Source organism: Syngnathoides biaculeatus, chromosome 12 (genome assembly GCF_019802595.1).
Source record: "Syngnathoides biaculeatus isolate LvHL_M chromosome 12, ASM1980259v1, whole genome shotgun sequence".
Classification (NCBI taxonomy): domain Eukaryota; kingdom Metazoa; phylum Chordata; class Actinopteri; order Syngnathiformes; family Syngnathidae; genus Syngnathoides; species Syngnathoides biaculeatus.
The window spans coordinates 12,082,438-12,104,814 of record NC_084651.1 but is presented as its reverse complement, the minus strand read 5'-3'; the positions used below and the strand labels follow the sequence as shown (position 1 = coordinate 12,104,814).

The 22,377-nt window shown below is 42.4% G+C and overlaps 1 protein-coding gene and 1 long non-coding RNA gene across 2 annotated transcripts; one reads left to right on the top strand and one right to left on the bottom strand.

Moving 5' to 3' along the window:
- The first annotated feature begins 3,127 nt into the window (after positions 1 to 3,127).
- LOC133509970 (metal transporter CNNM1) lies at positions 3,128 to 22,122 on the top strand. The gene is made up of 10 exons (XM_061837569.1): positions 3,128 to 4,523; positions 11,382 to 11,525; positions 12,237 to 12,377; positions 13,187 to 13,356; positions 15,021 to 15,120; positions 17,863 to 18,005; positions 18,082 to 18,325; positions 19,644 to 19,748; positions 20,764 to 20,865; positions 22,043 to 22,122. The coding sequence occupies exons 1-10, from the start codon at positions 3,128 to 3,130 to the stop codon at positions 22,120 to 22,122; spliced, it is 2,625 nt and encodes an 874-aa protein (XP_061693553.1).
- Positions 11,417 to 12,791, bottom strand: LOC133509971 (uncharacterized). The gene is made up of 3 exons (XR_009797486.1): positions 12,526 to 12,791; positions 12,339 to 12,383; positions 11,417 to 11,495 (listed from the first exon to the last, which is right to left on the bottom strand). It is a non-coding gene; the product is annotated as an uncharacterized LOC133509971 (long non-coding RNA).
- Positions 22,123 to 22,377: the final 255 nt, after the last annotated feature.

Below are 22,377 nucleotides of genomic sequence, written 5' to 3'. Positions count from 1 at the left end.
TAACAGTGTTATGGGGACAGTTGTGAACCACATTGAACTGCAAGTATTTCACAAAAATAAAAGTAATTTGAGGAGTCCTGACTTCACCTGCTTTGCACTTTCATCGTTGCAGTGGAGTTTGATCGTCATTATTGTATTGGAGCCTAATGTAATTGTATCGTGTGGCGTGTTTTATGGTTGCAATTTAACACAGTGACCCGGGAAAATATGGTCAATGTGGAATCACAAAAACACCTCAGCGCTGTCTACTACGTGTGTACTCAAACTGTGCCAGTACTGTGTGTTCACGCAAACGGTGTTAGCACAACTGAAGTAGCGATATTATTTTTCAAATCATCAAATTAAATTACCGGCAAGGACGATGCTTCGAGGCAATCCGCAGTACTGCATTATCTTTGTTCCGTATACATTTGGCGATAAAAGCTCGCGTGTAATTATTTAAATGTTTGGCAAACTTCATCGCGTTTTTATTACTAACAGAAAAATTGCATATTTTAGAGTACTTCGACTTTTCAGTTATATTTTTTCACGAAACGCTGTTTCAATTGTATTTTATATTATCAAATGTTTTTTGTTTGTTTGTTTGTTTTTGCATGCTTTTAATCCTGTAAAGCGCACTGAGTTACATTGTGTATGAAACGCGCTATACAAACATATAGGCAATACAATTTGGTGTATAGTATGTATTTCTGTGCGAGTTTAGTGACTATGCGTGGCTGTATTTACTTCACTACGCAACGTACGAGCTGGATGTGATTTCGTTGCTCAGCCTGTGTTTCCTTTGAATGCAGCAGAAAAAGTGACAGGCACATAAATATGGCGATTTTAGCATACGGGGCAGGGGCGCACAGCCAAGCGTCTCCACGGGCGGTCAGGGCTCCATTTGGGGTCAGGCACGCATGTGTCGCACATGAGCGGAAAACAGCATGAGAAACAGAAAGGGCCGAGGAACTCACTTTTTAAAAAATAAAGAACTTGCCGAGCTATGACACATAAAGGGAAATAAAGATTGTTAGTTGTTGACACGTGAGGTTTTGCGCACGAGCATAACACTTAAAACGTGAGAAAGTTGACTACGGAATTGAGGTTTTGTTCTTATTCTTCAAATGAGGTCAATTGGCGTTTAGTTTTGCCTTCTTATTTGCCCCCGTTGCGTCATAGTTTACGTTTCCTCAAGTATGCTTAAAAAAATAATTTTACGCTCAAACTTTGGCACGAGCAACGCTGAAAATAACAGCAACTTTTGGTCACAGTTTACTTAACCCAAGAGAACCTGTGGGTCATTCTTTTGTACATTTCCAACAATATTTGTCAACGTGGAGGCAGCTATATTAAGATGTGTACTTTTTAACAACCTGTACTTCATTCAAGTCTGTGGATTGATTTTACGCTTTGCTTTACGCTTCGCCGAAGGTGTGACTTTTTTTTTTTTAACGCACCGGGCAGTATTTTAGTGCTACTCAGCATAATCCAGACATCAGACGGACTTTTCAAACACAAGGAAAATACACGACTAGTCTTCAAATCTAATTTAAGACGTTTTAAAGGAGATCGAAATCAGAACCTTCTCAACTAAAACGTGGTTTTGAGTTCTTTTTTTTTTTTTTTTTAGATCGACGTGACCTCCGCAACGCAATTAATGTTAATGAAAGTTATTTTCATATTATTTGTTAGAAAAAGCATTATTTGACTGATGTTCGATTTTTTTTCTCCTTTTGTGTATCCGCCGTATTACTTGCCTTGCCGCAGATATTAATTGTACAAGTACTGTTTTTCAACATTGCAAAACGTAGTTCGAAGGTGTTTTTTTTAAGATAGATGCGTGCATGCCCGCGGGTATCTGTCTCTCAAAATGTGAACAAATTTAAAGATTTATTATTAAAATGTTTCAAGGGTTTTATTTTTACGTCACGTGTTTCGTCAGTGCAAACGTGCATATAAACCTGAAATAAGAATTAAATTATGAAACGTTGAAAAGCCTTATCAAAGATTGTGCTTACTTCGCCTATACTGAAAATGAAATGATTTCAACGTGAACAAAATGCTAAAACTTTGTACAGTAAATAATTGATATGCTACTAAATCCTAAAATACATTTTTTAAAAAGTTCAAGAAAAATGTTCCATCGGTTTAGTGAGTATGCAAGACATATAAAAACTTTAACCATTGAAAAAAATACGAAAAATAATCTATTTTACTTCACGTGTTATTATTATTGAAAGAAGCTAAGGTTTTGTTGTTGTTGTTGTTTCGTTAGTTTTTTCTTTGTGTTGGTGATTGTTTATGCTTATTACAAGTTTTGGGGGTTTCATTTCAAACAGTATTTGTAATGTGGGTGTTAACATATAAAATCGTTAATAATTTTTAAAAATGGGAAAAAGCGGAAAAAGTTTACAAAGCAAAAGTTTCACAGTTTTGTGTGTGTGTGACATAATTGCAACTATACAGTGGATGTAAACACTTAGCGATTAAAATGTGGAATAAGAAACTGCAAACGTTTCATTTCTTTGTGTCCATGAAATTTATTGCGCCTCTACATGATGGGAATTTTTGAGTGCATCAGCACTTCTCCCTCACTTGTATTTAAGTACTTGTACTTCTCGTAAATAGCGTGTACTTCTATTGAAGCACTTTCTCCTTCACTGGTATTTAAGGAGAACAGTGGTTGGACAGCCAAAAACCGCCGCTGGGCTGGTGTTGGAATCGAAACGGTTTTGTTTGAAATAACAGACAATGGTGACATCTAGTGGTTGATTTGAGCACATCGTGCAGACAGTTCTACTTTTTTTTTTGTTTTGTTTTTTTTTGTTGCTGTTGCAGGGTTGGACATTGCATTAGGTAATAATAATAATAAGCATTCCGGCGTTTTAATGAATGACTCATGACGTCAATTTGATACGCTGTGGCTCACACGTTGGGCACCCCCCCCCACCCCCATCCCCTCGATTCTATTTTTAGCAAGTGGCAGAAAGCGTTGGAGACGTCACGCGGGATGTCATGGATATTTAAAGGCCGCGGTGCACGCTCCCGGTGTGACATATCCACGGCGGCGCTCCGTGGATATGCGGCTCCGTCTGCAAACCACGTGACCCGGCCTGCCCCCACCCCCCGACGTCCTTGGTTCAGCATGATGGCTGCGGATGCTGCTCCCCGCCGCATCCTGCATCCCGTCGTCGCCCTCTTCCTCCTCCTCCTATCGGGGGTTGCAGCTCCCGTCGCGGCTCTGCTCGGCGTCAGGCCCGAGGACACCCAAAGCGGCGAGCTGTCCGTGCAGGACGGCGTCCTGAGAGCCACAGAGGGGACTCGCTTCGTGTTGCGGGTTTACTACGCGGAGCATCCCCGCGTGAACCGCAGCGGGGCGGCCGACGTGGCTGCCGCTGCACCGTGGATCGCCTTCATCGAGGAAACGGAGCGGGATGCTGCTCGCCCCAGAGGGAACCCGTGCGAGGAGGAGAGCGCCCGCAGTTCTGACATCGAGCTGCTGGGCTCGTTCAAATCCGCCTCCAGCCACAACTCGGTTCTCGTGGAGCTCCTCGCCAAGCACCTGCGCAGAGGCGAGACGGTCAAGTACTACTCCATGTGCGCCTTCGACGGCGTCAAATGGGAACACTTCGCCACCAGAGACTTTTGGCTGGCGGTGGTGGAGAGACCCGCCGAGGCGGATGCGTGGCTGCAAGCCGGCGTGTCGGTGCTGTTGCTGGGACTCTCCGCGCTGTGCAGCGGGCTCAACATCAGCATGTTGGCGCTGGACCCAGTGGAGCTGCGGGTGCTGCAGAACAGCGGCACAGAGAAGGAGCAGAAATACGCACGCAAGATTGAGTCCGTGCGTAAACACGGCAACTACATCCTGTGCACCGTGGTGCTGGGTAACGTCCTCACCAACACTTGCTTCGTGGTCTGGATGTGTCAGATTTTAGGAATGACCGCCCTTTCCACCGCATCCTGCACTTTGGGAATTTTCTTCATAGGGGAGATCCTGCCTCATTCGGTGGCGTCCCGGCACAGCCTCGCCATCGCGTCCAAGACTCTGTGCGCCACTCGGCTCCTCATGCTCCTCTTCCTGCCCATTGCCTACCCGGTCTCCAAGATCCTGGACTTCCTTCTCCACCAGGAGATCTCCAGCTTCTACACTCGGGAGAAGCTGGTGGCCATGCTGCGGGTCACCGACCCGTACCACGACCTGGTCAAGGAGGAGCTCAACATCATCCAAGGGGCTCTGGAGCTGAGGACCAAGACGGTGGAGGACGTGCTGACCCCTCTGTCCGACTGCTACATGCTGTCCTCGGACGCCGCGCTGGACTTCGGCACCGTGTCCGACGTGATGCAGAGCGGCTTCACGAGGATCCCGGTGTACGAGAATGAGCGCTCCAACATCGTGGACATCCTGTTCGTGAAAGACCTGGCCTTCGTGGACCCGGACGACTGCACTCCGCTCAAGACCATCACCGAATTCTACAAGCGGCCCATGCACTGCGTGTTCAACGACACCAAGCTGGACGTGATGCTGGAGGAATTCAAAAGAGGTAATTGAACGCCGGGGGTGAATCCTCCTCCTCTTGGAAGAATCCCAAGGCGCTAGACTATTGGGAAGGCGGCGCTGCTGGGCTTTTAAGGCGCCACATGCTCTGCTTCCCATTCTGGAGCTCTCACCACCTACGGTGTGAGGAGCCTTTGAAGTGTGTGCATGTAGTTAAAAACACACCCAAAAAACGAGAGAAGTCCCGGGTTAAGCTCATTCCGCTGGCTCACAGTAGGCTGCGGCAATGAAGAGCCCTTTCATCCCCACAGAGGCAGCCATATGTGAAATCTGAAACAGTGTGTGGTTCAAGCAGGGGTTACGGGGCCCACAAACACGAGGGAATAGGAGTTTTTTATTTTTTTATTTTTTGCAGTGATCAATCAATCGCTAAGAGTTTTGGCACTTGTCCTCATTGGGGTCACGGGTCAGATGAGGCCTATCCCAGATGAATCTGATCAATCGCAGGGCACAAACAGTCAAACAATTCTTCACGCTCTCATTCTATGAACATTTTGGAACATTTCTCACACTGACGGGAGGTCCGTTCAACAAGTAGACACGATAACATGGCTTACCTGACTGAAGCATCAGTGCTTTTCCCTCACTTACAACTAAAACGGGGTAAACGCACACAGATAATCGGGCCTAATTTGAGTCAGATTCCCACCTCCCGGACAAAGTCAAGCGGAAAAGTTAAACATGGTGAATATTTACAATCACAAATTGTTTTTGCATGTGGGCATCACCAAGGTCCAACAATTTCTGGATTCTGTGACGTGAAAAGGAACGGCAGCCGATCTTCAATTAATTGATAAAAAGCTTGTTTTGGGAATGTGTGGGGAAGCCGAAGAAAATGCAAACTGAAACCTGGCGCCCAGGTTTGCGCCCCCAACCACAAAACTGAGAGCCAGATGCGCCAACCACTCGGGACGGCTGCAAGCTCAATGTTTAAATATAGGAGTTTGCATGATGGCCAATGGCATGCCACAGCGCCGATATTCTCCACTTGATAAAATATCACGATTAAAATCGTGCAAACGGCTCAGCGCCATGCGAAAAGAACAAAAAGGGTGGAAAGCGCAAAGAAACGCGACAATGGGATTGTTGTAAAGGAGATGATGTGTCACGTGCATTACAACTCCAGCAAAAAAAATGTAAAAACATCGTCAGTAGCGCAAAAAGGTTTAAGTAACATGACGCCAATGACGACTCAATAGTAAAAAGGGGAAGAAAAGTTCAAATAAAGGAGAAGTTATTATTTTTTTATAATCACTTTTTTTTCATTGATTTGGTAAAAGGAAGTTCAAAATGATGGGTAATTATGCTATTTGGCCATAAAAACGTGTTTCTATTGACACACAAATGGAAAGCTTCAGCTGGCTGATTGTGATGTGAAGGGAGACAGGTTGACTTTGGGGGTGGGGGGGTGGCTCATAATAAACGACATTGTCACTTCCAAGGTCTAAAGGTCCACTGTTTCATAACGCTCAGGATTATGATGGATAGCTTTGGTCTGCTGACCCAGGTCTGACTATGAAGAGCTTTTTCTCTTCTTTTTTTTTGAATGATCCTCCAGTCTGTGGATGATTGCCATTCAAGCTGGAAGAGCAATCGTGAAAAATTCATCCGCAACCTTTTTCTTTTCCTGTCTGGCAGCTTCCTTCATACTTTGATGAATTAGAGCGTCCCGCTGCTCAGGCAACCCCGCTGTGGGAACGTCAAGCTGGGATTGCTGGGGTCGCTTTTGCAACGGTAGTGAGGGGGTAAATGTCAGCGGACGATTCATTAGGTACATCTGCACGATGTAATAAGATCCCATACAAGGGCTGTACCGACAACGTTGTAATTACATGATGATAACGCTAACTTTCGATCGACGGGGTTGTAGTCGAGTAGTAGTTTAGGGTATTTGTAGATTTGTATATCTGTAATTCATTTAATAAGAGGACAAGGAGAGACCAATATGAGTTCAAAACTACTGTAAATCCCCACATTCTACAAGGTATATTAAATATACAATTTACAAGTATTTATTTTGGCACAATGAGTATACCCATTCTTCTCTGTTCTGATACACATTGTTCTAAAATAGTAGCACATTAACTACAAGTGCGTCAAACGATTTATAATTGGGGGGGGGCGGGTGTTTTTGTAGCATTCTTAAGACAATTGAATAATGGATTCAAAGATTTGGTTTCATTTGTAATAATAATAAAGCCAAATTTGCAAAAATCAAATGTGAGACTTTTTAAGGATCTGCGGACACACACATAGGACAAGGGACCATATTTGATAGACCAATGATTCTCACAATGTGGTCCTTATACCACTAGTGGCACGTGGGCTCCCTCTAGTGTCTCATGAGAATCATGCCCAAGCACATTTCAGTTGTATTTCACTTTTTCGTACAATATATTATAATGTAGTTTGTCTGTTTTTTTTAAACGCTAATTGTTTTTATTTAACTGCAATACATTTGTATTGGCAAATGATTTATGTCATATTTAAGTTACGTCAGTGTTAATATTTAAACTGAACTTAACCCTTAGGCCTACTACCCTTTTTATTTATAGGGTTTTATCATCAATCATGACTGAAGTACAGTACTTGTCAAGCTTTGCATTTTTAGGTGATACACAACCCTTGTGAGGATAATCAGCTCAGATAATGGTTGGATGGATGGTGTATTAAAAAAGGAAAACCACTGCAGTTGACTAATCTTGAGCCAGCATAAGGCAGTAGAATCCTGTGACTTCTGATCAGTAAAAAAAAAAAAAAAGAGGTGATGATGAAATTATAAATATGATGAAAGGCGAGTTCAAGTTCAAGGGTTCAATCTAAATGCAGCAGAGTAGCTGAAAGGTATGCATGTCAGCTTCACATTTCCGCGCTCTTATGGATTTTCTCCGGCTATTCCATCTTCCTCCCACATTCCAAAAAACACGTTATGTTATGTTCACAGACTCAAGACTCTAAATTGTCCAATATAAGTTTGGATTGTTGTTTATATGCGGAGCGTGCCCTTCCCAATGTGGGTACCCGAAGCAACATTTGACATGTTAACTAAGTCCATTGGCGATTTTGGTTATATTTGTAATTTATATTGCATTATTATGCGACCTTAAGAATAAAAAGTAATCTAAAATTTCAAGACTGAACATGAAACATTTCCCTATTTTGTGGTGTATCCTGGAGTCCGTCAATTTTATAAATGCATTGTGAGAAAATATACATTTTTTGTGTGTCTCTAGGGCATTTTAATACTTTTGTATGGAAAATCATCCATCCATCCATCCATCAATCCATACATCCATCCATTTTCTTCACCGCTTATCCTCACGAGGGTCGCAGAGAGTGCTGGAGTCTATCCCAGCTGTCAATGGGCAGGAGGCAGGGTTACACCCTGAACTGGATTCCAGCCAATTGCAGGGCAGATAGAGACAAACAGCTGCACTCACAATCACACCTAGGGGTAATTTAGAGTGTCCAATTAATGTTGCATGTTTATGAGATGTGGAAGGAATCCGGAGTGCCCGGAGAAACCCCACGCAGGTACGGGGAGAACATGCAAACTCCATACAGGCAGGGCCGGGATCGAACCAGGGTCATCAGAACGGTGAGGCCCAAGCTTTCCAGCTGATTCACCGTGCCACCCACGTAAAGTAATTAAGGTCTTAATTGTGGGAAATGTATATATTTTTAAGTTCTGCAAACACCTTGCGACTAAAATAGATGTCACATGCCTCACTACAAGACAACGGAACCTTATAACTTAAAAACAATTGAAGAACACTCATTTTTAATGGTATATCACAGTGATAGTCAAAATGTGCTTCTAGTCGCATGTGGTCTACCTCTAGTAGTAGTGCCTTAGTCCAGTTCAATTATATTCAACTTTTAGGTTTTGAATATTTGCAACATACCTAATTTTGTGGCTGCAGAATGAAGTAATGGCACAGTGCTAAAAATGCATTATCTGCAAAAACAAACAAACAAAAAAACAAACAAAAAGAATGAATCAAACCAAAGTGTCCCGGCTATTATATCGAATAAATGTAATGCAGGGATTACATTATGAGAGACAGCGAGCATACACATGATGCTCACACAACAATGCATCATGGGAGAGGAGTTCTGCAAACTGGTGGAGCAGAACGAGTTGCTAAAGAGACATTCGCATTAGAGCCAGCATCTCTCGGGGCGTTCGTGTGTGTGCACGCGTTGTTCAGCAAGCTATTACATAACGCACGAGTGATGTAATGCAGTGCACAGGCATATCAGCTGCTACAGTATGAGGGCACATCTACGCCTGACTCACCTGAGCCATTCAGACAGGTTGACGTCATCAACTCAAATGAATTCCCGCTGACTTAAAGCACCCTATCAATCGCCATGTTTGTTCCAGATTTATGTAAATAATGTATATATTATTTGTTGTTGTTGTTGTTGCAGCTGTTCCTCTAAGGTTTGATTTCGCTTAAGAATTGGATTGCAGGACTACCCAAATGGTCTTGTAGGTCATTTACAGTGCACGGGCCGCAGGTTGCCCAACGCTCCCCGAGGGGATTAAAATCTGTGATCCCTCACCAGTGATCGTCCTAAATCTCAGTTGGATATGCGTCTGCTGTCTGGAGTGACAAATTTTAAAATTTCTTTAGTTTTTTTTTTTTTTATGCCATGCAATTTGACTATCGTGCGCTCTTGACACTTATAATGTTTGAACGTGACAACTGAATAGTGTCACATTGCTTTATGGTGGTGTTTAAACACAGAACTGGCAGATGCGGCTATCCCCAGACTGATTGTATAAGGTTTTACGTAAGGGCAGCCAAATCTTTCCAAAATGCCAGAATATCTCTGGGTTAATCCCTCAAATACCCACTGACGTATTGTCTGAGTCATGGAAGGCATGGAGGAATTGAAGGAACATGATGTGCAAACTTGCACACGTGATTCGGTTCCTGGCTTTTTCGCTGTTTTAATGCTCATTTTCATCTTGACTGCACACATCGAGTTGCAGGGTCATTCTGACAGTGGAGCATGACAGCATCTTGCTCTGAGAATTTAGGAGGAAATTGTACGAAAATATTCTGTGGTATAATAGATTTGCAAGTGGAACGAACCTCGAAACTCAATCTGGATGTTGTTTTTTTTTAAATGTTTTTGGGAAAAATAAAATTACACAACATCTCAAAGTATAAGTCTTCATGTGAAAATGTTATGATTGTGACAGTTTAAACCCGAAATTAATTAATTTGAGTGCTATTTCAAGTATTACATAAGAGGTTAATTAATATGAATAATAATTCATTCATCCAACCATTTTCTGTAGTGCTGAGCCATTTATGTATATAATGTACATCGAGAACAGTAGTATACCTAAAATTGATCCCTGTGGCATTCTCCTTTTGGGCAGCGATTGGTTTGAATCCCATTAACCTTCACAATACCATTATTACTATCCATCCATTCATTTTCTTTGCTGCTTCTCCTCACGAGGGTCGCAGGAGCACTGGAGCCTATCCCACCTGTCAACGGGCAGGAGGTGGGGTACAGTCTGAACTGGTTCCCAGCCAGTCGCAGGGCACATTGAGATGAACAGCCACAATCACAATCACACCTCGGGGCAATTTAGAGTGTCCAATTAATGTTGCATGTTTTTGGGAGGTGGGAGGAAACCGGAATGCCGGGAGAAACCCCATGCATGCACGGCGAGAACATGCAAACTCCACACAGGCGGGCCCGGGATTGAACCCGGGACCTTAGAACTGTGAGGCCAACGCTTTACCAGCTGATCCACCGTGCCGCCACCATTATTACTACTACCATTAATCTTTTTTATTAAATCTGTTTAATCAAAGACTCTAAATTGTCCATCGGTGGGAATATGTGTGATAATTGTTGTTTATATGTGTACTGCAATTGGCTGGCGACTTGTTCAGTGTGTATCCAACACTTCCCCAAAGTCAGGTGCATTAGATCCAGCATGCCTGTGATCCTAGTGAGGATAAGCAGAATGGAAAATGATTATCATCATCATATAAAATGAACACGATAATTAAAGTACAAATGATGCAATTTAATGAGAAAGAAGTATTAGTTAATTATTAAAATAAAGATTTGACATGCACATTTTAATATAACTTTATATATTTTTTTTACCTCATAAATGAAGAATTTGGCAGCATGGTGGTTCAGCTGGTAAAGCATTGGCCTCACAAGTTCTGAGGGCCCGGGGTCAATCCCGGCTCTACCTGTGTGGAGTCCTCCATGTCCTCCCTGTGCCTGCACTCCAATTTTCTCTCACATTCCAAAAACATGCAGCATTAATTGGACACTCGAAATTGCCCCTAGGTGTGATTGTGAGTGCGGCTGTTTGTCTATATGTGCCCTGCGATTGGCAGCCAACCAGTTTAGGGTGTACCCCGCCACCTGCCCGTTGACAGTTGGGATAGGCTCCCTAACTCGCCGCGACCCTTGTGAGGATAAGCGGCAAAGAAAATAGATGGATGGATGAATAATTTCGCCACCTTGTCCATCCCAAAAATCAAATGCGGCCCTTGAGCTCAGAAGTCTGCACGCTCCAGCTTCAAAGTTTGCACTGTAACTGGACAATGCGAGCATTATGGAAAAGCTCTGATTTTTTTTTTTTTTAATACAGAGAGGTGGGTATTTGTGATATTCAGAGTTAAAAATGTGCCTATTTCTGTCAAATAAATGGAAAGAAGTCAGAAATGCTATCTGTTTTCTCGTAGGTTAATCCTCCTAAATTCTGGTAAGAACAGGCGTGTGCAGTTTTCAACTACGTGCTAATAAACTTTACAATTCAACACACAAGATAATTCTTTTGTGGTCAACGCAGGAAAATCCCACCTGGCTGTGGTGCAGCGGGTCAACAACGAGGGCGAGGGTGACCCCTTCTACGAGGTGATGGGCATCGTCACCCTGGAGGACGTCATTGAAGAAATCATCAAGTCTGAGATTGTGGATGAGACAGATCTTTATAGTATGTATATACATATATGACCCAAAAAAAAAACAACCTACATCCATGGTAAAATACAAATCCTCTAAAAAAATACATAAATAAAGGCTCGTACAAGAAAACAAAAAATACTAATATTTTGATGTGCCAAAGGTGAAGCCATTTTGCTACAGCTGAATGCCACTAAAGGGAAGTGCGTAACAATATTTCCCATACTATTAATAAATGTTAGCACAACTATGAATAATTCATCACGTGTTCACTCGCCTCATTAATTTATTGATCCCACGCTCTCACCCCTTTTGTTCACACGTCCTACTTATGCATAATGAAATAAGTGAAAACACCATAATCCTTTAATTGCCTCAATCTCTCATGTGCTTTTGTTTCTATATTTGGGCCACCGTTTGGAGGAAAAAAAATCCTTTTAATTGCACATTGTGTGTGTGGGTGGAAATTCAGTAATTATACATACAGTATATACACTATAGAGGAGTTTATCTCTATGGCACCAGCTTTTACTGCAGCAGTTATGATTCATCTGTGGGAATGTAATGCAGTAAATGCTTCCACATCTGCACAGGATTATATTTATTAATCAAACACGCATGGAGATAATCCAATGCAATCAATCCGTGGCTGTATAGAATTCCATGACTAAAATCTAGTTAATGTGAGTAAAAAGAGAAAATGTGTTGAGATAACCGGCTTCGCCGTGTGTGTGTTTCGCAGCGGATAATCGGAGCAAAAGGCGGGTATCGCACAATGAAAGAAAACAGCAGGACTTTTCCATCTTCAAAGTGAGAGAAAATGAGCTGAATGTAAAGATCTCACCACAATTGTTGCTGGCGACGCATCGCTTCTTGGCCACAGGTACATCTGCATCATGTGATCCAATCGAGGCCCGAGGAATTGCACGTACGGTGGAACCACAACATTTCCCCAAGGGTTAGAAAATTCTGAATTTGAGCCGGGTGTTTAGGGAAAAGCACAAAACATCAGAGTTCAAACCATAACTCACATTGGCTGAACATATCGAGTAAGAGCCCAGTTTAGTGAGCATCAAAGGAATAACTCTTTCTCTGTTTGAGTTTTTCTTTGGTATCGGGCCGAAATATCCACATCAACACTTGCTGGCACCTGGGACAGAGAAAAATGGACAAGAATAGTATTAAAAAAAGATTATGACTACCACTATTTAGTTTGGGTGGTGACAGAAAGAAAGTAAAAGGAGAACAAAGATGAATACCAAATTATACATAACAAGGACAAAAAGCATCTAATGTGGTTTGGGAGGGGGTCAATAGAAATGGAAAAAATGATTAAAGTGTAATTGCAAATATCAACAATAACAACATCACTTGCTGGTAGTTGATACAGAGAAATAAAAGAAAAATACAAAAACAAAAGACAAAAGCAAAAATGAGACTAATCTATATGATTTGGTGCAGGATTGACAGAAAGGAAAAGAATGGCAAAGACAACATTTTTGTTGATACTTGGTTTCTGAAAAGACAGAAAGAAAGGAAAGAATGCACAGCAACAACAAGACAATGACGGCAACCGCAAAAGTTGCCACGAATATGTGAACAGAGAGACGATAGAACAAAAAGTAATGATGTTTTTTTTCCCCCCTAAACCTGTCATATTGCTGCATGTGCGTTTATGTCCCCGACTGTCAGAGGTGGAGCCGTTCAGGCCGTGTCACCTGTCAGAGAAGATCCTGCTCCGTCTCATCAAACATCCCAACGTGGTGCAAGAGCTCAAGTTCAACCCCAAGAACAAACACGCTGCTCAACATTACCTCTTCCAGAGGAACAAACCCGTCGATTACTTTGTCCTCATCCTGCAGGTGAACCACCGACTGACGTGCTGAATTTAAGAGAAAATCACTCAAACCAGGTGTCTCAACTAGCTTTGTTGTTTTATCGACCTATTTCACAGTTCTGAACTAGTACCAGGCGGCAGGGTGGATCGGATGGTAAAGCGTTGGCCTCACAGTTCTGAGGTCCCGGGTTCAATCCCGGACCCGCCTGTGTGGAGTTTGCATGTTCTCCCCGTGCCTGTGTGGGTTTCCTCCAGGTACTCCGGTTTCCTCCCACATTCCAAAAACATGCAACATTAATTGGACACTCTAAATTGCCCGTAGGTGTGATTGTAAGTGCGGCTGTTTGTCTCTATGTGCCCTGTTATTGGCTGGCAACCAGTTCAGGGTGTACCCTGCCTCCTACCCTTTGACAGCTGGGATAGGCTCCGGCACTCTCCGCGACCCTCGTGAGGATAAGCGGCAAAAGAAAATGGATGGACAGATGGAACTAGTAACAGCCTTTGTCCTCAAATTGTAGCCATCCATTTAACAGTGCTCCCAAATGTGTTCTGAACTCCAAAATCAAAATGAAAATTTCCAGTGTCCTTTTAATGAGAAAAAAATCACTATATTTTACACTTTATACAAATAATAGTGTACACAAGTAACTCAAAAAAAAAAATCGTCAATGCATATTGTAATGCTCATTCTGGTGTATAAACCTATAAATAAATGTAAATTGTACTTTAGACTCAGATCTTTGCATGTTTTCTTGGTACGCCAGTAATTAGTTGTTCTTTGCAGAGGACAAAGGATTGATCCCTGTGAGAATTGTTATATTATCTCTCTATATGTGTTGCTTCTGCGTTTGGGCTCAGTTGTCGTTTGCTTAAAGTGTAACAACACCATGACAAAGATGTTACTTGTTTGCCCGTGGGCACTTAGGTGTTTCCCATTCTATGTTAGCATTGAGCTAACAGAAGCTATTCCCTCAAAAATGCATAGGAAATTCAATTTTGGTGACAATTTGGATGAAGGCCAGTTTTTTTTTTCATTTTGTTTATTTGAGTGGGTGGCATTGTGACTCAGATGGTAAAGCGTTGGCTTCACAGTTCTGAGGACCCGGGTTCGATCCCGGCACCGCGTGTGTGGAGTTTGCATTTTCTCCCCGTGCCTGCGTTGGTTTCCTCCGGGCACTCCGGTTTCCTCCCACATTCCAAAAACATGCAACAATGATTGGAGACTCTAAATTGCCCCCAGGTGTGATTGTGAGTGTAGCTGTTTGTCTCTAAGTGCCCTACGATTGGCTGGCAACCAATTCAGGGAGTACACCGCCTCCTGCCCGTTGGGATAGGCTCCAGCGCTCCCCGTGACGCTTGTGAGAATAAGCAGCAAAGAAAATAGATGGATGGATGGATTATTTGGGTCACTACAGTCATGTGATTGTGCCACTGCCTATTTGTTATGCAGACAAACAAAGAAATGGTTATTAACAGATAATAGTTTGTGTGTGAAACTTCATGCTGAACCTAAAATGCCCTATAACCTTTGAACCCGAACTTGATTTGACCCTCTCACATGCAAATCCTTGCGTTCAATATTGCATGCGAGCTATTGATTAATTATTTCCTGCATGGGACGTTCAATGGAATTGTGGGTCGATGTGGTCGTGACGTGACGAGTGATCGCAAATGCTGACATTGTTGCAGGGACGGGTGGAAGTAGAAATCGGAAAGGAGGCCCTCCGCTTTGAAAACGGCGCATTTTCCTACTACGGGATGCCGGCTCTCATCCCACCCCTGCCGATCGGTAAGAACATCAACGAAACAAATGTCAATACATGTCGGCGTGTTGGGGTGTGGGGTGGATGTGGGGGGTTCAACGGGAGCAAATAATGGTGCAAACGGCAGCTACAGGGAGCAATGATAATCAGGGGAAATGATTGGCATCTAAATTGCCCCAAGTGAAGTGTGCTGCAGAGCAGAGGCTTAGGGAGAAAAGTAATTAAAAGATGAGCTCATGAGAGAATTTCCCAGCGGAGGAACACACCTGGCTGGGATTTTGTGAGAGCCGGAATGTTCTGTCTTCAAGTGCGTGCATGCATATTATGCATTGGAGTGTAGCATGGTGTGCTAGTGGTTTTGCCTCACAGTCATTAATTCCTGGGTTCAAATCTTAACTCAGGTACTCCTGAGTGTAGTTCTGTCCATGCTTCCGTAGCTTTTCTCTGAGTAGTCGCGCTATCACATTCCCAAAACATGCACTGAAGACTCTAAAATGCCCATGAGTGGCAAAGGTGAATGTGAATTGCTTGACTATACAGTGAAGAAAATAAGTATTTGAACACCCTGCTATATTGCATGTTCTCCCACTTAGAAATCATTGATGAAATTTTCATCATATGTGCATGTCCAATGTGAGAGAGATAATCTAAAAAGAAAAATCCAGAAATCACAATATATGATTTTTTTAACGATTTATTTGTGTGATACAGCTGCAAATAAGAATTTGAACTCCTGTGTATTAGCTAGAATTCTGACCCTCAAAGACCTGTTAGTCCGCCTTTAAAAGTCCACCGCCACTCCTGAATCAGATGCATCTGTGTGAGGTCATTAGCTGCATGAAGACACCTGTCCACCCCATACAATCAGTAAGACTCAAACTTGTAACATGGCCAAGACCAAAGAGGTGTCCAAAGACACCAGAGACAAAATTGTACAACTCCACACAGCTGGAAAGGGCTACAGAGAAATTGTCAAGCAGCTTTTGGAAAAAAAGGTCCATTGTTGGAGCAATCATTAGAAAATGGAAGAAGCTAAACATGACGGTCAGTCTCAATTGGAGTGGAGCTCATGCAAGATATCACCTCGTGGGGTCACAATGATGCTTAGAAAGGTGAGGAATCAGCCCAGGACTACACGACAGGACTTGGTCAATGACCTGAAAAGAGTTGGGACAACTGTTTCCAAGGTGACTGTTGGTAATACACTAACACGTCATGCATGGCATAGAAGGTTCCCCTGCTTAAACCAGCACATGTCAAGGCCCGTCATACTTAAATATGCCAATGACCACTTGGATGATACCCAGGAGTCATGGGAGAAAGTTTTGTGGTCAGATGAGACCAAAATGGAACTTTTTTGGTCATAATTCCACTCACCGTGTTTGGAGGAAGACGAATGATGAGTTCCATCCCAAGAACACCATCCCTACTTTGAAGCATGAGGGTGTTTTTTTGCACATGGGACAGGACGGCTGCACCGTATTCAGGAGAGGATGACCGCAGCCATGTATTGTGAGATTTTGGGGAAGAACCTCTTTCCCTCAGTCTGAGCATTGAAGATGGGTCGTGGCTGGGTCTTTCAACGTGACAATGACCTGAAGCACACAGTCAGGAAAACCAAGGAGTGGCTCCGTAAGAAGCATATCAAGGTTCTGGCATGGTCTAGCCAGTCTCCAGACCTAAACCCAATAGAAAATCTTTGGAGGGAGCTGAAACTTCATGTTTCTCAGCGAAAGCCCAGAAACCTGTCTGATCTAGAGATCTGTGTGGTGGAGTGGGCCAAAATCCCTCCTGCAGTGTGCAAACAACAACTACAGGAAACGTTTGAGCTCTGAAATTGCAAACAAAGGCCATGGTACCAAATATTAACATTGGTTTTCTCAGATGTTCAAATACTTATTTGCGGCTGTATCACACAAATAAATCATTAAAAAGTTCATACATTGTGATTTCTGGATCTTTCTTTTTAGATTATCTCTTTCACAGTGGACATGCATCTACGATGAAAATTTCAGACCACTCCATGATTTCTAAGTGGGAGAACTTGCAATATAGCAAGGTGTTCAAATACTTATTTTCTTCACTGTATGAGCGCTCTGTTGATCAGTGACTGGTCCAGGATCTGCTGGAATAGGGGACATCTCGCTCGCAACAGTGGCATTAATGGTAAAGACGGCCTTTATGATAAACGCTCGGAACAGTGGCATTAATGGTAAAGACGGCCTTTGTGACAAAGAAGGACTGATTATAAAAGAACAAAAAAAGGGACTAAGATGCATCTTTGTTGGTTTTCCTGCAAATGACATTTGAAAATGATAGAATAATTGTAAATGTAATTCAGAAAACATGTTGCAAAGCATGAAAATTCATTTCAGACCCTTAATGGTAAAGATATTTTAAAGTTAAAAAAAATAAAAAACTTTAGATTTAATTTATATACCCTAAGAAACAATTATGAGCTTTTGATGGATCACAACAGCCAATAATGCAAATATTCATCTCGGTAATATTAATCTGTTTTAAAAAGGAAATTCAGTGCGCCATGTGACTGGCATTATTGATCAGGTTATATGAAAATGACCCACAAGAAGCATAGAAAATGGATCGAGGGATTTTTGTCTAACGTGGGAATTGAGCAGGATCGCTTTGTGAAATTGGATTGTGTTTTGCCCTGTATTATTTTTATTTTATTAACAGGGTTTAAAAATATTCTTGTGCACTGTCTGTTCCACATGCTCTTAATTTGTTTTTCCTGATCTTCTCTGCAGGTCAGCGGTACAACTCTCGAAGCAGCGGGCTGAACCAATCAGACTCGCTCCTGAGTGGCTCCAGTATTGGTCAGCTCTCTGCGGGAGGGCTCTACTTACCGGACTACTCGGTCCGACAGCTTACAGATCTGCAGATCATCAAGGTAACACAAACTCACACGCTCGTTCTCTAGGCGACAATGAATCTTTTGAAAAACCCGTCCTTGCTGATTCCCTCAGATCATCAGGACGCACTACCAGAACGCCCTGTCGGCCACGCGGATGGACAGCTCCCCCCAGACACCGGACCCGGTGGAGGCGGACGCTAAAGGGAGGCCGCCAGTTGCAGAGGCCCGCTCCCACAGCATCGCCCTCCCCCTCACCAGCGCCCACACCCGCCTGGGACTGGCACGCCTCGCCCAGCTGCACCCCCACGTGGGCCTGCGCAACACCTCCTGGCTCAATGAGAGAAATCGTATCGTTCGTAAGTGATGGAGGCTTTATGGGAGTCTTTGGTGGCATGAATGGGAACCAATTATTGATGACAGTCGCATTTGAGAGAAGTTTCATTCATTCTGTGACCACGCTTGTAACTCAAAACAGATTTCAAATCCCCTTTTCCCATTGAAATGAACAGAACTGCACTTAATCCATTCCAGCAACTGTCATTGTACTTGATAAAAACATACAAAAATGATTATAAGCTGTCAATGGAAAGGCCAATGTGCTCCTATTTACGGGATACCTCCCTTGACGGATATTATGTATTAACTCCTTCAGGTCATCGGTACATCACTAATATTACATTTTTTAGCAATGGATATGTTATCTTGTCTTTTAATGTTTATATTTTAGCTGTTCAATTCGCGGTAAGAGCGCTGCAACATAGATGGTAAATAGCACTAGCTAAAAAGCTAGTGGACTGAAAGGCTATGCTGACACGCATCCATCATTTTTCAGTTTATATATATATATATGTATATATATCTGTATATACAACATTTTTCTGTAAGGCAGGCAAAATATTACATTCCGTGCATCTAACCATCACTGCAAACTAAAACTCATAAAAAATTGCTAAATTAAGTACCTCTTTGACAGTGTCATTCAAAACACAGGTTTATTATGTGTTCTAAGGCCAGATTTGTTTCTGCAGCTCTTGCATTGGATCTAATACAGTTGTGGCCAGGAGCATATTTAAAAGGGCATTTGAAATCCCAGTTTAATTACCTTCCACAATACCATAAGTTATTCACCGACAAAGCATCTGTGGTCAAAGTCCCATTATGACTCATCTCCCAAAACTCAACAAAAGTGGAGGAATTAAGCAATCTGCTTTTTTTTTAAAGGCTTAAAGGATTTCCCACAAACCATCTGTACTCTGCTGTGTGATAGATTTCACTCGCTTTGTGTCAATAAGAAAATACCAGCAGATGGTTCAACTGCTTGTCAACAACAGACCAATGTCACATCGAGTCATAAAACTAAGTCACATCGCACTAACTAAAACAAACCGGTTAAAGCATCCATCCCTCCATTTCCCGAGCCGCTTATCCTCACAAGGGTCGCGGGAGTGCCGGAGCCTATCACAGCTATCATCGGGCAGGAGCCATTGCCAGCCAATCGCAGGGCACATAGAGACAGACAGGAGTCGCACTCACAAACACACCTTGCAATTTAGAGTCCCCTATTAATGCCCAAGTAAAGCAAAAAAATTGAAATTCAATCATTTACCATAAAGGGTCCTGAAAATCTTAGCAATCATCTTGATTTTGTGGTGTCTGTTGCCTTTCGCCCCACAGGTAGCAAATCTGATGGCCAGCGAAGTCCAAACGACACCGTGTTCCTCCGTATGGATGAGATTCCCTACATCCAAGAGGATCGACCAGAGAATTATGGAGAAAACGGTCAGCATTGTTAAATAAAACTGACCATTTGGATACTGGTCACCTTTGCAGCAAGTCGTTATTAAACGCAAAACTGTGCTTTGATTCCTTCATAACATTAAATTCTGGGCAACGATGTACCCATCAACCCTTAAAAAAATATATGCAGTATTTTTCTCCTTAATCAAGGTGGCAACAGGGGAATTATGAACGGTTTCATATGCAAGTCAGTGATACCACAAACCCTCTACTCTTCTGCTCAAATTTAGGGGGAAAGATGTCACAAAAAGCCTACTAGAACATCTGAACTTTATCCAGTTAATTATGGGCACTTTAAATGGTGGCAGGTATAAGATGATTATCATTTAATATGCCACTAAATAGACCAATAAGTCTTGTCACTTTCACACATCACAGAAAAGAGTCTTGTTAACAAGCTGAACAATTAATTAATGTGTTTATGAAATTGGACATCAAAATGTTTAAGAACTGAGATGTTCTTTCACCTTCAAGATGCTGTGGGCGTGTTGTTGATAGCTCTAGAAACGCTGCCTCCAATCCATTCTTGGATTACTGGTAGAACCGGTTGAAGTTAGTTATGAACAAGGAGGTGGCAATTCTGTCGACTGGCCATTCCTTGGAGTAACCGCGCTTGGAGTGTCTCATGCGAGAAAGCATATGCCCAAATCTTGTGGAATCACGAGGAAAACTTAGAAGGCGAAAAGGGGTTGTAAGCTTTGCTTGTTTTCAGTACTTATCTTCAAATATATTTCATGTATTATGAAACAAAACAAAACAGATATTTATACGATGTGGCACTTTAAATTTAAAATCTAATTGTCACATCCCCAGTTATAAGAGGATGTGCACTGTTGTATAACCACATTTTGTTTTTATTTCTTCTCTTTAAAAGTTGTTTTTTTTCCCACGTGAGTTGTACAGTTTATGTGTCCTACATAATGTAAAAAGTTTTGAAATCCTCTTGATATGGATAATTTCAATGACTCCTACTCCACTTTTTGGTGTCTTCTTTCAGACGTGCCTACAGACTCTCAGCCATCCACCTCTCCTTACATCAGTTCTCGCTCCCTGTCTAGCTCGGAGGAGAATCTCGGGAAGAAGCTCCTACGCAAATTGAGTGAGACATCTGCCTTGAACACAGAAAGCTTCGCTTGTGACTACTCTAAACGGTGGTGTCAGGCATGGCAACGGTGCCTGGCGTAGCTTAGCAACAGATGATGCGTAACTGTGATGGTTACTTACAGATGCTAAGCACTTTGTTGGCTCTGGAATGAGATGACTCATTTATTTATTTTCTTCATTTGGTTCGAGGGATATGTAGCCGGTGTGGTTTTGGGGACAATGTACATGGGGACCCTGGAGTCTTATTGTTTCTCATGAGACTTTTACTTCACAAAAGATATACAGCATTGAAGCTTTTTTTTGGGGGGGGGGTGAGAACACGAATTACAGATTTTTTTCAGAGGTATTTTTTATGGTCTGATGAAATAAAGGTTGAACTTCTTGGGCATGATTCCAAGAGATATGTTTGGCGCAAACAACACTGCAAGAGCAGCATGCCGAGAGTGACGCATGTTGGTGACAGCATCGTGTTTTGGGTCTGTTTTTCTTCAGCTGGAACTCGGGCATTAGTCAAGGTGGAGGTGAAAAATAAACAGTTCCAAATCCCTGTCAGTGTTAACACGAAACCTAAAGCCTTTTGCTTGAACCACTAGAACATCCGAGCTTCATTTGGTATTAATCAGAGGCATTTTAAATGGTGGGAGGTGTGTGCTGACCCCCATTCGACATCAGTTTAAATGTGTAAATTCTAAACATAGCCACATCCCCATCACAAGAGTGTGCAACCATATTATTTCAGTTTTCTATTCTCACTTCCTTATCATAGATTTTTTTTCCCCCAATTGGTTTGTACAGCCTATAGGTCACATTAGTGTTGGAAAAGCATTGACATTATGTATTTTGGTCCCGTTTTTAAGGTACTGTCGCATCAAGAAATTTTATTTGAACAGGGGTGTGTAGTCTTTTTATAGTCAATGTGAGTATTTGTGGAAAAGAAAGAAAAAGAAACGTGCAGACAGTTGCTGAAGTGAGGTCTCGTGAGTTAATCAGACTGCGAGTTGTACACCCTCGGGTGCGTTTGACTTCAGATGTTCCACGCATTTAATTTAGATTCACAGTTAATTGAAAAAAAAATGCGATCGAAAGAATGACCTATCCTGGTGGATGGTTTTTTTTTTTCCGTGTTATTTTTTTCTCTCCACTAAATGTCAACCTGTTGTCCTTGTTTCCAGGTAACAAGCGGAGGAAAAAGTCTCGGGATGGGGAGAGGAGCTTAGAGGAAGATCTGGAGCAGCCTCCGGTGACAAGCTAGCACAATTCTTATTTTTCCCCTCCCTGTCTAATAGACTCCCTCTGTGCCCCAGCATCTCCCCTCCAGGAGTCATCATCATCATGTGCTGTAGTTACCAGTGCTCTCAGGTCTCCACAAATATTCTGTCCTTTTCTGCCTCCCTTCATACCTTCTTTGATTGAGTACAAAGGGAATCATGCGAAAAATTCCCAAAAGTGATATATTGGCTCAATCAGCCTGGGGTGATGGTTCAATTCCTTAGTGGTAACTAAAACC